Source organism: Stigmatopora nigra, chromosome 4 (genome assembly GCF_051989575.1).
Source record: "Stigmatopora nigra isolate UIUO_SnigA chromosome 4, RoL_Snig_1.1, whole genome shotgun sequence".
Classification (NCBI taxonomy): Eukaryota; Metazoa; Chordata; class Actinopteri; order Syngnathiformes; family Syngnathidae; genus Stigmatopora; species Stigmatopora nigra.
The window spans coordinates 17,370,928-17,386,313 of record NC_135511.1 but is presented as its reverse complement, the minus strand read 5'-3'; the positions used below and the strand labels follow the sequence as shown (position 1 = coordinate 17,386,313).

Genomic DNA, 15,386 nt, shown 5'->3' with positions numbered 1-15,386 from the left:
CTCCAAGTTGGGCCCCGCCCGAGGCATGGCCCGGTCTGTTTCTCCTGCTCCCTTCCTCCCTCTCGCCACCATATGGACACTCCAGATCTCCTCCATGTTTCCCCACACCATCTCCCCAAATATTTGAAAGTTCATCGCCGGGTATTTCTAAATCACGCTTCCCCATTTCAACGGACTACAAAGTACCCATTTTCCCCAAAAAAACCGGATGAAATGTAAAGAGCTATCCCCTCTCCAAGCCCCGCCCACTTTTGCGGTCTTAGAGCATCTCCCCTGTCCCCCCGTCCGTCTTCAGGAGTACTTTTCCTTCTGACCAGTCTGGGATTTGATCACGCTTGCTTTGGTCATTACATCACAATTACGGAGCTGTTGGTATGAGGGGGAAATAAGGGATGAAGAAAAAAAAAGGAAGGAGGAGTGGAAAAAAAGCCAGAGATAAAATGTAGGTCAGTGGAGATGCGCTTGGGGCAGTTCCTCTCAGTACTCTCGTATATATATGTGTGTGTGTGTGTGTGTGTGTGTATACTACATGTGTGTGTATGTGAATGGGCATGGCGAAAAAGCCGAAGAGTGAAAGTGCCTCTAACCCACACCTGCCTCTTTGCAGACCGACGTAAGCGTCCACTGCGTCGGACGGCAGACGTCGAGGCCGGGTTTCGAACCGAGATTTTGGCCAAAAACGACTTGGTTTTGCGCCTTGGTGATAGACGTGTCGACTTTTAGTGGGGGCTAATTGGCGTTCAATGGCGTCTCTTGTTAATATTATTATTAATTTATTCATTATTTTGAATTTTTTAAATGTAGGTGTCTAAGTTGCGGGTCGTGGGCCAGATTGGGCCTGATATGTTAGTTTGTGTGGGCTGTGAAAGGGAGTCATGTGTGTCCGCTTTAGGGTAAAATTGATAGATTGTATACATAGATTATAAATGTATAAAGAATATTTAGCTATTTTCCTTTTATTTTTACAAGTTTCTTTTAATTAATCATTAAAAAACGTCCTAGTTTGTTTGTTTTTTTACATCGAAAAGCACTTCAAAAAGTAAAATGTGAAAAACTAGAAAATATTTCCTGTTTTTCAGTTTGTTATTAAATTGTAAATCAAAAATAAAAACTGTTTGTCAAAATTCTCCCTATTTTAATAGGAAAAACAAATGATAAAAAGTAAAAATAGTAATAATAATAATGCATTGTTTCCATTTTTGAGATTTCACGTTTTGCATAGGAGTTGGCAAGGGTCATGGGGGTGCTGGAGCCTATCCCACCCAACTTTAGCCAGTAGGCGGGAGACACCCAGAATTGGTCGCCAGCCAATCACAGGGCATAATGAGGAAAAATAACATTTCACATTCAAACCCAGCAACAATTAGGGGTCTTCATTAGCTTAGCATGCCTGTTTTGGGGACATGGGAGAAAACCAGACCACCTGGAGAAAACCCACATGGGAAAACATGCAAAAGTTGGAACCCTCAACATCAGAACTGCAATGCCAACCACTATACCACTGCGCTGCAATGTAAAATAGTCCAAATGAAATGAAACCCACAATCAAAATGTAAAATAATGAGCCCAACGTGAAAGTCTGGGTCTTTATGGAACTCTATTGGTCCTTTGCCAGATCCGGTATTGAAGTATTTCTCAAAGGAAATGGAAGACCCCACCCTGAAAACCATCCCATAAGATACCCGAGACAAGTCTGGTCACCCGAGCCGTTGTTCTTTCTGTGACGTAAGATCGTTAACCTGCATATATACGTTAGATAACCAGTCTCACCGTGTCCTCCTAATCTAAAATAACGTTGAAAATTCCACTTGACCATAAATAATAAACTAGAAAATGTGCATTTCATTCAAAAATCAAGATCTGAACGTTATATACGACTCCAGTGGATTTTCTGCGGGAATCTGTGAACCATTTCCAACTGATTAAGTCACCAAAAAATTCAATTTTGAGTTAATTATTATATGCTGAATTGACCATAGGTATGATTTTGTGGCTTTTCTGCGGGAACTCGGGTTTCCTCCCACATCCCAAAAACATGCATGCTAAGCGACTTGGCTCCACTAAATCACCCCGAGCTAGTCTTTTTTTCACGATTGACCGGTGCCTGGTAGCTGGGAGATGCTCCGGCACCCCCTGCAAACCTTGTGACGATAAGCACTTAAAAAAATGACTGAAAACAAAAGTTTAAACGCAAAATCAGAGTGACGGGAAATAGATCATAATACAAAATAGGAAATATTTATAGTTAATTTGCCCCCCAAAAAGTTTTTAATAATAATGATAATAATAATAATAAATAAATAATAATACTAATAATACTAAAATACTAAATACTAAAAAATACTAATAATACTGATAAGCGTAAAAATACTAAAAATACTAATAATACTAAAAATACTAAAAATACTAAAAAATACTAATAATACTGATAAGAGTAAAAATACTAATAATACTAAATACTAAAAAATACTAATAATACTGATAAGAGTAAAAATACTAAAAATACTAAAATACTAAAAATACTAAAAATACTAAAAATACTAAAAATACTAAAAATACTAAAAATACTGAAAATACTAAAAATACTAAAACTACTAATACTACTAAAACTACTAAAACTACTAAAACTACTAAAAATACTAAAAATACTAAAAATACAAAAAAATACTAAATATACTAAATATACTAAATATACTAAAGATAATAAATATACTAAAAATACTAAAAAAAATACCAATAATACTACTAATAATAAGCAGACATAGGCTTTGTCATCATCATTAAATCAACAAACAACAACAAAAACCTAATTGTCATCATACCCACCAACTACATATAACAAAAATAGTAAATTTGCTAAATAATCATTTAAAACGGCTTTAATATTGAAAAGTGTACTACTTTTTTTAAACCATTTTCCGGGTGTGCAAAAATCGGGTGACCTGGGACTGTATAGACGCATTGGTAAGTTGAAACTCTTCGTCCATGTTTGAAAACAGGCAACATTATATCGCACGGCGATGATTAAAAGTGGAGGGAGCGCTCTCTCTCTCTCTGTACGTGTGTGTGTGTGTGTGTTAAGCGGGGAGAGAGTGGGCGGAGCAGAAAGTGCCGGGATCCAATCCGAGCTGGCGGGCAAAGCTTCTCCCCAACACGTTCTCCCTTCCTTCCTTCCCTCCCTCCCTGAAAACAGTGCAAGAAGGAAGAAGGCTCCCATCGAGGTGCGAGAGAGAGAGAGCGCAGATGTCATGAAAAGCACCGCCGGAGCAGAGCGCCATCACCGACCCGCCACCGCCATCGCCATCGTCCGAGTTCAGCCCGCCTCCCCGCGCCTCTTCCTGGGATGCTTTTAGCCCACCAGGCGCTTCCATCCAGCGGTCGTTGACAGCGACCTTGTCTTAATTCTTGTCGTTTTTTTTGTTTTTTTTTCATTTTTCTTTCGCCAACGAGGATCTTTGGCCAACCAGACGTCCCGTTTTTTAATTTTTTTTGCGTTTATGTTAGTTTCTTCATGACTGCCGCTTTGGGAAGGGAGGCGCAACAGCAACACCATGCGAGGTAAGCGCACCGATTCTACGCACGTGGTGAGATTTCTCCTTCAAACTTTTTTTGGGGGGGGTTGTTGTTCCCTCTATTTATGGGAAAATCATATTTTTGGGTATTAAAGTGTATTAAAAGTTGGTATAAAAGGGGAGGGAAGTGATAAGAAATGAAAAGTGACTCTTGGGAGTCGAGAAGCATCATCGGGTGTGCTAAAAAAAATGATGCTGATGATGGAGACATCATTTTTTAATTTATAAATTGATGTAAATGGGGCTGTTTTTTTGTGGGAAAAGTTTGTTGGGTGTTGCAGGGGCACTTGACGTACGCTCCACTAACCTATTTCTCTGAAAGAGATGTTCAATTTTAATGTCAATGTCATGTTGGTGTCACTTTCGCCAATGTAAGGACGTCTATGTCTTGTTACTTTGCAAAAAAGGTGACATTTTTTACAGTAAAAATAGAGTTGCACTGGTGCATTGTTTTCTTTTTGTGATCCAAATGAGGCCTTTTACAAATTTTATTTTATTTTTTTTATGTCGTGTGTCATTTAAAATGAGATTAAGTTACATCGTTGATTTTATATATATATATATATTTTTTTAAACAACTATACCTAACTTGTCAGCAGAAATGTTGATATAGACAGTTTATATTGTCATTTCAAGTATATTATCTACACTACTACTACAACAAGATAGAGTATATACAGTGTACTTTAAAAAAAAATGCAGAATAGTGATCAGGCTAAAAAAATGAACAAAATTGGATGGCAGGGCCTAAAATTAAAGGCCTTATTTTAATCTATTTGCAATATTTGCAAAAAAATTCTCCACATATTGCATTAAATAATATCAGTTATTCACTTATTCATATTGACAACATATCTTTTTAACTACTTATCTAAGAAAACTACTTATTTCCATTGACTACTTTGACTCCCCATGTATTGATCATTTATGAAGCCTCAAATCTCTCGTATAATAACAATAAAGACATCCAATTCAATGATATTAACCGGAAAATATGAAATACCAACAACAAAAACTTCCATTAACAAACATCTCTTAAAATCAACTAACAACCCCATAATAACACATCATCTCCTGTCACATTTTTCTTTCCGACTAGATGTCATTTTCTGTTGTTGCTCCAGGCCATCACTAACCTTGATCCAGTAAAAAAAAATCTTAAAAATCCGCCTCTACTTTTCCTCATTTATTATTATTATTTTGTATAAGCAAACAACTGTCATCCAAGTGGCATTTTGTCCACATTAGAGCAAGACTATGGCGGCTTTTTTGGGAGGGGGGGTCTACGGAAAAGCTCCGGCTTTCACTTTACGTACAAGAGGAGGCCCCCGAAGCGTCTCTCTCTCTCTCTTTAACTCTCTCACTCTCTCACTCTCTCTCTCTCTCTCTCACCCCTTCTTTCTCCATCTCTATCTCTCTCCATCTTCCTCTCTCCCCCTACACGCCCGAAAGGGTTTTGTCAGATAGAATTAAATCAGCGTGGGCAGCGCGCCCCCCGCTCCCAAACCTGCGTGTATCTCAGCTGCCCGTACATAAAAAAAATACCCTCACAAACGCCAGCTTATGAAAAATAGACACCCCTCGTTATCATTTTAAGGCTAGCCGCAACTTGCAAACCGCTAACCGACAAACAAACAAACAAATATATACACTCCCTAACATTTTACTATATAAAACCATGTCCATTTTTATCATAAACATGGATCAAAACAGTTAATATTGACGTATTAACCAAATTAATTCATATTTTACATGAAGTGTTTTTATATGAGTTGTAGTTACATGTCCCTAAAGGTCAAAAAGGTCAACTTGGAGTAGTTTAACTAAGATGCGGGGGTCGAAAAGGCGGTTAAATGACCACGAGTTGTCCTTTTTTCGGGAAAAATATACAAAAATATGCCGTATAAAAGAAAAAAATGGCGTTATTCCAATGTTATCACACACACAAACACACATACACACACATGGTGATGGCGCCCACGTCACACACAAACGCCACGCCACGCATGACGGCCTGATGCCAATAGAATTAGTCCCATCCCGTTATTACTTGTCTAAGCATCGATCGGGCCGATTCCGAAGCACCCCCGGAATTGATTTGTCATCAAAGTCAACGGAAGCGCTCGGATGGTAAAAAGTCAACGGTGGTGACAAAATGACGGATTTTTTTGCTACTTTTTTCATGAAATCAGATTCGGTAACGACAAATTTGTGGAATAAATTGTCAATCGTGGATTGGAAGTCGGAACGGGTAAAACGATCAGGTTATTAAAAGTGTTGGTTTACATTTTTAGCTATGGACTCATTAGCTGATATTGATAATGAGAGAAGTCCAATCCATTTTGACTGGGAGGGCTGGCAGCAATAAAAAAATCACCCTTCACCCCCATAGTCAAATTGGATTGGACACCTCTGACCCAATGTAAAAGTTAAAGAGTTAAGTCTCTAAATACACAGCATATTTTAAAATAGTTTCTATATTTATATATGTATATTCACACTGTTAAAATAAACCCTATATTTAAAAAAGTCCAACAAATCACAACAAAAATATCTCAGTTTATTCCCCATATAATAGTATATAAAATATCAAAAATACATATAAAATACACTTAAAAAAAGAAAAAAACATTTGTTAACAGCCTTATTTTTCTCAACTGATATAAATTTGATTTACTTTAAAAAATAATAATACTAAATCACCTTTTTAAACTGAATATTACCTTAGCAATAGAATAGAGCTATTGCTAATGTAATAATCTGTTAAAAAAGGTGATATTTTATTTATTTATTTATTTAAAATCAAATCAAATTTTGTTTCAATTCAGCAAAATAAGGCTGTTAACATATTTTAAGTGTATTTTAAATATATTTTATACACATTTTCAGCTCTATTCCAATTGGCTCAACAAAAAACACTCTGGATTAACCCTTATTTTCCCCCCTACATAAAACATTTCCCGCATCTAATATTGACAGATTCTCCAAGTAACATGCAAAAATATACACGACGGGGACATCCCTAGTTGTTTATTGTGTGTTTGTGCTGACTAATGGCGGCTGTTACGTAAGAAGAGAGGAGAGATTAGCCCGAGCTCGCCCGTGCAGGCCGCATTGTTAATCCCTCAACACGGCCTTACTGACTGAGCCACGGTTTTGGATCTGGCAACACACACACACACATACACACACACGCCGTGCGTATACCACAACTTCCTCCACTTAACCAACGGCGCCAGTCCCAGTGAGCCGCGATCATGGCTTCTGTTTGTTTAGTGCGCAACTCCGTGTTGGTTTTACGCCGCCGTCGCTACCTCGGGGATACGAGACGAACGCCGGCCCCCCGTTCAAACCCCCCCCCCCCCCATCCCCCGTTCGTTTTCACGAAGCAACGTTGAAGTTTTGCGCCGGCGCTTTATCTACGCCGAGAGGGATTTTCTAGGCCCGAATCGCTTTTAAACTGTAAATCTGCCTTCAAGTCATAAGTCGTCTTATGCCAATTTTACTGATCAACGTCGGGAGGAACGTTGCCCGGGGGGTGGCGACGATATGCACAAAAATTGGGTTTTTTTGTAGATTGGAAAGTTTGTTTTAAGGCCATTTAAATGTGGTTTTCGAAAATACGCAGAAGTTTTTGGCTACGTTTGTCAAGCAAAGTAAAGTTTTGAGGCCTTGAATACAAAATAAAAGCATATACCGTATTTTCTCGCATATAAGTCGCATCTGCGTATAAGCCGTACTCTTAAAATTGCCTTAAAATCGTTGAATTTTACAATTTCTCGTGTATAAGTCGCCCCCTGATTCACAATTTTCACCTATTTATTCGTGTGGATTGCAAATGTTTTACTTTGAAGGGAAAATCTTAAGGAAAATCATCGCATTTGGTATTTCTGGGATACTGTATAAATCGATTGCTAGTTTGCCTGCACGTAGACAAATTAAAAAAGGAAGTCAGGTGAGCAGTACAACCAGGAAGTATGTCCATAGCGGTCTAGTTTGTCATCCCTAGGTAAGATGTCGGCACCCCGAGCGAGCAATGGCAGGCACAAGTGAGTTTTTTTCACAATTTATACAAGATACAGTTAATTTTTTTCTTCAATTTCATTCCTAGACGTCAAAATTAATTAGTCTTGCATTTTGACATTTCATCTTTGTTACTTTCGTGCATGTCAAGTCTAATTTATGCGCATATAAGCCGTACCCTCAATTCAGTCATCATTTTTTAGCTACAAATACGGCGTACATGCGAGAAAATACAGTAGTTTTTCGTTAAATACTTTTTTGTTCAATTTCAGAACTTCCCAATCTTCAAGTCTAATTTATGCGCATATAAGCCGTATCCTCATTTAAATATTTTTGCGACACTACGCAAGAAAATACAGTAATACTCGGCGATAAATGTTTTTCCCCCTTTTAACTAGATTAGATCTGATTTTTTTTCTTTTTTTGTTGCACTAGTTGATGGCAATCTACATTAAAGCCGGCTTTTAAAATCAAAAGATAAAAGAAAACGTTTTGGATGGTGCGGCGACCGAGACGGCGATAAGAAAGGAGCGCAATTAAAAGACTTTAAGGGTTATATAATAAAGTAAGCGTGCAAGCCAGTCTGTCTGCCAAAATTTTGCGCTTGATTGGTACACGGCGCGTAGGCATGGCGTGGAAATTCCAAACATAGACACAAAGGAATATAGATAGCGGTGCCCATAATGGTGGCATCCAAAGTCCAGCCTGGTAAACAGTTGTTTATCTAACAACCAATCAGATTGCTCTGTTGGCTGTTGGTTTTTTTCAGTGTTATGTTTACGACTTTTAGTTAATGAGGCACGTTTCTAATAGCGTGCATGATAAAATGATTGGTGGGAAGGCATTTGTACAGTAAGGAAATAGAAATTGACGTAATATTCGGACTATAAGATGTAGCATCCCAAAAATATATGAAATGAAGTATCGCAGATTTTTCAGAGGGCATTTTTTTATGTTATTGGAAACCAACAATAGCAAAATGGAGAACAATTTGCACCCATAAAACTGCCTAAAGCATGTTTTTTGTGAAAATTAAAACAATTTCATGACAGTCCGAAATAGCAAAAATACCCCAAAACATTTTGTAATTAGCGCCATGCTAGCTGCACCCTGTTTAAACCAAAAACTAATGTTTAAAGTCTTGCTAATTCGACAAAATAATCATCCTGTTCAAATGTAAACAAATGTAGACGAAAAAAATGTCATGAGTTTTCTATGGCTCCAAAATTTGTCATTTTCAATAAAAAAATATTCATAATAAATATAAAAATTCTCCTAAAAGGCTAATATTCCTATCTTTGAATGTAAAATGCTTTCCACAACATAAGAAAATCGTGCAAAAGCAGAAAATATAAAACCTTCAACTCTAATAAGCAAAATTAAAATGTTCCGAAACAATATGGGGCAGCCAAAGGGTTAATATACCTTATATATATTTTTTCCGATAACAGCAGCCTAAAAAAACTACATAACAGCCTGTTGATGGTCCGAAAAAAAAATATACAACATACATAACTTACATTTAAGTATTAATGACAAGCCCAGTCATACTATAATATTTAGAAAAGTGCGATTTATAGTCCAGAGAATACAGTCGTGATAATATAAGAGCGGATCTGAATGTTCCTACTAATCGAAGGTGTCGTGTTGGCAGGTGCGGCGTTGGCGCGTCGCAACAATAAGCCTGTGACTTAGCCAACTACGTCTTTTCTTAATGACAAAGATTAGCCTGTTTTAGCGCTCGTAATCCCATTGAAGACATTCTTATTAGCTCCATCGTTCCTTCACTTGGAAAACCTTCATCATATATTCTGTCAAATAGCAATCGCTGGAGAGAACGCAGGTGAAGAGCGGATGTGTGTGCGTGTGGTGTATGTCTGGGTGTGTGTGTGTGGGTATGGGGGTGAGTGGGGGGTCTTTGTGATCAATTTGCTTTTGCGAGGGACGCCCCTGGGGCCACTTTGGGAGAAAACCTTGTTAGGCTGAGTTAAATTGTTGCCCGAGGCGGGCTATTAGCGTTCGTCCCTGGGAGAGGACTTGCGCGTTCCCGCATTTAAACGGGAACGCGCAAGTCGGTTCCGACCCCCGCTCACTCATTCGTTGGCTCGAGCTGAGAGGGAGGGGTTATGTCAATCATTTGGGGGTCGGGGGTCAAACCCAGTTGGGTTGAAGGGCCATGTTTAAGTCCACAAGGTCTCGTGTGGGGCGGATTAGTTTATTTTTTGGGTGGAAAAGTTGAGTTAGTTGTGAGTCTATTTTAGCAATATTTTAGAATTTATCTGGCTAGGACTTTTTATATTTTTATATTACTTATGTGTATTTTTTTTAATGGGAAAATGTACTTTGTGGAGTAGCACCATTAATTTTGTTAGCGGTGTATAATGACAATAAAGGCTTTTGATTTTTTATTTGATTTTTTTTGATGGTGCTAGATGTCCAATTTGTTATGACTGGGAGGGGCGTATGTAGGTTTTTTTGAGGGATTGGACGCCGTTGATGTGAATTGGACATGGGTTGTTGTCAATGGTTGGCAATGAGTTAGTTTTGTATCAATTTTACACCAATTTTAGGGTTAAAACAGGTCACTTTAAGATCCTTTTTATTTAATTTAGAGGGATTTTGTGTTCCTTTTTTGGCTCCTACTGATTTTGGAGTATTTTGGGGGGACTTCCAGTTGGTTTTGAGGCATTTTAAGGTCCCTTATTAACTCATTGACGGCCATAGTGGCGACAAAGGGCGAAAGAATGAATACAAAATAGTGGTACATGCAGGATTTCATTGTGTACGTACAGTATGAATGAGCTACAATATGCCTGATGGGCAGGCCGAATAGGATCCCCTAGCAGGCCACTTTAGGCCCGCGAGCCGCACTTTTCACACGCCTAACGTTAACACTAGCGGTTTTGGACTGGAGGCGGATTAAGTGCAAAAGCTTTCAGCTTTTATTTGGGTGAGAAAATGAGCATGGAGTTCAACAAAAGTACTACTTTTACACTATGGCTAAATCACTTGAGGATTATAGAGGTGGTGCGCAGTTCGTTAAATATGGACGACATGTGTAAATGCTAATGTTTCTTTCATTGGTTCTCAAAATGAAGACAAGAAATGTGAACGTGAAAAATAGACAAAAACAATTTGAGGATTTCTCACGGTCGATAAGTAAAAGAAGGATCGTTTTGTTTACGGTTTGAGGCATTTTTACAATTATGATGAGGATAATGAGGCCGAAAACATAATTTGACAAGATTCCTGGAAGGTACTGGTGTCAAAATGGTGGCCCGGGGGCCAGATCTGGCCCACCACATCCCTTTGTGGCCCGCAAAAGTAAACCACGCACGTCGACTTTATGATTTATGATAAATTTTAAGTGAGGACTGTTAGAAAAAAAAACGGTATATACTGTTTCCCTAGTTTCCTATTTTATTTTAAAAATAATGACACATTTTAATCCCAAAAAAAACTATTATTTAATTTGTTTTTTAGTTCAAAAAAGCAAAGATTGAAATTATCAGTCAAAAAGAATATTTCCCATTTTCCACTGAATAAATAAACCAATAAAACAAAAATCAAATATATTTCTAACGATTAAATTTTTTTTTAAAAAGATGTTTTAAAAATTGCAACAAAAATGTGAATACTCCCAACATTCTACCAACCATCAAAAAACCTGTCAATCCATCAACCAATAAATTTTCCAGACAACATTGAACCCTCCAAACAAAAACCACACAAAACAAATTTTCCACCATAACTTCCACAAAAAAATGATTTCCCCCTAATTTCCCCTATCAAAAAATCACCTAAAACCCCCCAAAAAATGACCACTTTCCTCTTTGTCTTTACCCTCACGTCCCTCCCTTGGCTTCTATCCGGGTCCTTCTTTCTTTGGCTCCCTGGGATAGCCACCTTCTTCTCTCCCATCCCCCCTTTTCGAACCCCCCCCCCCCCCCCCCCCCACACACACACACACACACACACTACACACAAATACACACTTCCAAACACACACACTGTCACATAGAATTAAACTCAAGACTAACACCATAGGAGGAGCATCGAAGAAGAACCAAGACATGGCCGCCGCCAACAAACATTATTTTCCCAGGGAACCGCCTAGCCTGGCCAAAAACAAACGTGAGGGTGCCGTAGCCCGGCACGCGCAATGTGGGTGACGACGCCAGCAATATAAAAAAAAAAAAGCGCCCCCGGCCACGTGCGTGCTTCGTCGGCGGCGTTTTTGCAGCCCATTTTGGGGAGGGAGGACCCCCTAATGACCAGATGCGGACCTCTCACACTCGGACCCGTTCCACTTGGATGCCTTGGCTGGGTTCTTAAGGAAAGGTCAAAGGTCGTGGGGGTCCTAGGGGTCACCTGGGGGTGTGTGAGTGTGTGTGAGTGTGTTTTGAGTGTGTACAGTGACCATGAGAGGCAGATCAGAGGAGGCAGATGGGCAGATTGCATGTGTGTGTGTGTGTAAGTGCGTGTATATTGTATACTATATCTATGTGTGTGTACGTGTGTGTGTGTGGGGGGGTTTGGGGCATGGGTTGGGTTTACCCTGTGGATTTTTTCCCACGCCTCCTTCTCCTCTTATGCATCTGAGGACACATGCTACATTGGGTGGGAGATTGTGTGTGTGTGTGTGTGGGGGGGGGGGGGTGTTTGGGGGGGTTGTATAGAATGGCGTACTGTAATGTCCTTTTTTTTCTTGTCAAAAGCAGCTTGCAGTAATTTATGCATTCAAGCATATCCCCAATGTATGTGTGTACGCGTGAATCGATGCCAGTGGCCCCCTTCTGTTCCCTCTCGGTGGTGTGTCCAATCACGTCGCGGCGACATATTCTATGAGCAAACGGCAGCTGATCCCAGACCTGTTATCTGAACAATTACCCAGGGTGCTTTGTGGCGTAGGACAACTCATGGCCTCTGACATTGAGGGGGGGTTGAAGGACATTATTATTATTTTTTTTTGAATGTTTGTATGTGGGTGTGGGGAGACGGTTGTGGTGGTAAAGGGTGGCGGTTGCGAAGGGTGTTTGATGATGGTGGCTTTTTAAGGGGTGGAGAGTATGTGTTGTATGAATTTGCAAGGAGAGGACCTATGGGATTTTTAATAGGGTCGCTTTCTTAAGGAAAAATGGAATATATAACATGGATCCCATAGTTAACTGGGATAGGAGTTAAATTAGTTATACTTGTGGTTAGACTTGATGTATAGGATTAAGAAAAATGATGAGATTGGTAGGCCAATAAAACATGTTTAATAGGTAAAATATGTTAAATATTAAGAAGAAAAAGATTGATACCCTAGTTAGGTAAGATAGCCCACTAAAACAATATGTATTATATCTCATGACAGTGTTAAACTTACTGTATGTCAAGAAAAATACTGATATATAGGCCATTAAAATTGAGTATTTGTCGTTTGATGCGTATTAAACATATATTTTCGCCGGTTGAACCAAAAGACAATTTTTGCGCAATTTGAAAAAAAATCTCTTTTCACAAAATGCGTGTTTAACAAATAAAAATTAAGTTTACAAACTTAGAGAAGGTCTATTAGGATCTGACAGCTGTTTCTAGCCACCATAAAAAAAATCTACTCTTTAGGTTGCACAGTTTGGACAAACATAGCGAGAGAATATTAACATACCCACACACACACACTCATAAATCCATAAATTACGCTTTATGAGGATTATAGATGAAGAAAACTAACAAAATTGATAGGCCACTAAAACAATGAATAGTATTTGATACATACTTTATAAGAAAAAGAAAATATTGATCCCATTGTGGGCTGCCATAGTCCACAAAAATAATACTTAAATAATCATATCTCATGAAACTATTAGACTTTGTGTATATTAAGACTGATAGAGGACAGAGTATTCACTACGGTATAAAAAACTTTGGTGTATTAAAGTCTAAAGTAGCATTCATTTCCTACAAAGTGTGGACGCTCCCTAAAAAAATGAGTTTATCCCAAAAAAAAAAGACCGTCCAAGACTTTTTTGTTGAATTTGAGACGTTTTCGCAAGTAAGACAAAGACGGGGCGCTTTATTTCCTTCCAATCCATAGTCGGAAAAGAACATTCCATGACTTTTAATGGCACGGTAAGAAGTGCAAACATGATAGGAGACGCAAGCGAGAGCGTTATTCCCACAAGTCTGACTTAATTCGCTCGGCAATGGCGTCCCCAGAAGTTTTCTCGCCGCTGTTTTTTCATCATCATCGGCGGACGGGAAAGAAAAAGCTCTCTCTCGGCGCCACGAGACGAGGAGTTTTGCCGTGGGATGGAAATAGATCAGGAAATACGGAAAGAGAGACGATTTCCCAGTTACACAGTCACTTTACACGGCGGCAATGGCGGCAACGGCGGCGTCAAAGCCACTGAAGCGGCGAATGGAGACAACGCCATTGAGAAGAAGAGGCATCTAAACCCGCCGTGGCGCTCCTTGGCGTTTAACGAGCATGGCTTTCTTTATCACGCGAGATCGGATCTCGTTAAGTCGGATAGAAGACGTTTTGGTGTTTGGAATATGGCGGCAGGGGGTGGGGGGTGCCGTGAGTGGACCCCTGGGAGGAGTTTGGGTTGACTTCCTGGAGTGATGTAAAAGTTAAGGGTCAAAGGTCAAGTGTTTGGCTATAGGAGGGAGGTTAAACTCGCCCAAAAAGTTGATTTGTTTGGCGTCCAATGACGGTGTTAGGTGTCCAATGTATTTGGAGGGGGAGGGGCTAATGAATGGACTGAAAGTGGATTGGATGTTTCATTTTGAGGCAGTTTTAGGGTATTTTTAGGGTTGTTTTCCTCAATTTGGGGTCTTTATTGTTCATTTTGATGGACTTTGAAGGGAAATTGGTGTTTGTTGGTTGGTTCCTGCTGGTTTTGGGGAAGTTTAAGCTAATTTAGGAACTCATTGGCTGCCATTGAAGGCCCAGTTTTGAAAGTAGCCCACCAATGAATGTGATTGCGAATAGTTTTAAAAAATTAAGGCATTTAATTGTTCCGTGCATAATGAACGAGTTACAAAGTTAACCTCAAACCCCCTAGCGTGCCAATTCAGGCCCAAGTCTGACTCCCCTGGTCTATGATTTAGAACACTGGTGTCAAAGTGGCGGCCCGGGGGCCAAATCTGGTCCGCCGCATCATTTTGTGTGGCTCGGGAAAGTAAATCATGAGTGCCGACTCTCTGTTTTAGGATCAAATTCAATTTAGGAGTATAGATGTATGTTAAATGTCCTGATTTTCCCCCTTTTAAATCAATAATTGTCATTTTTTGTCTATTTTTTCTCTGTTTTTAGTTCAAAAATCCTTTTGTAAAATCTAAATATATATATATAAAAAAAGATAAAATAAACATTGTCTTATATCTATAAAAAAATGAATATTCAAGGCTTTTAATCCAGTTATTTTAATCCATTTATAAAAAAAAAATCTAAATATTATATCTAAAACTGGTTGAAAAACCAAGTTGACATTAAGGCACCCCACAAACCAACCCCATTTTACGTCACATGATAAATCTCCAAAGTCACATTCACGTACAGACATTTCTACTCATCCTCAATACCCGTGTATGTTATAAAAGGAAATATTCTAACGATACCGGCGGCAACATACTAACCCCCCCCCCCCCCATTCCCTCCCCCACCCCCAGTAGCACGATGTCGATAATTAGGGATCTATTTAAAGAGGGGCAGCCCAGGAAATACACAAGAGAGGCTCACTTCATTAAAAATCAATTATGATAATGCACGTGCTGGTGTAATATAGTCCTCCTCATGGC

At 39.1% G+C, this 15,386-nt stretch overlaps 1 protein-coding gene across 1 annotated transcript in view; it reads left to right on the top strand.

Moving 5' to 3' along the window:
• The first annotated feature begins 3,204 nt into the window (after positions 1-3,204).
• Positions 3,205-15,386, top strand: part of rorb (RAR-related orphan receptor B) — a 24,915-nt gene continuing 12,733 nt past the window's right edge. Inside the window, exon 1 of the mRNA XM_077715223.1 lies at positions 3,205-3,558. Within this exon, the coding sequence (XP_077571349.1) occupies positions 3,552-3,558 (7 nt within the window). The 5' untranslated portion in view covers positions 3,205-3,551. The remainder of the gene's footprint in view (positions 3,559-15,386) is intronic.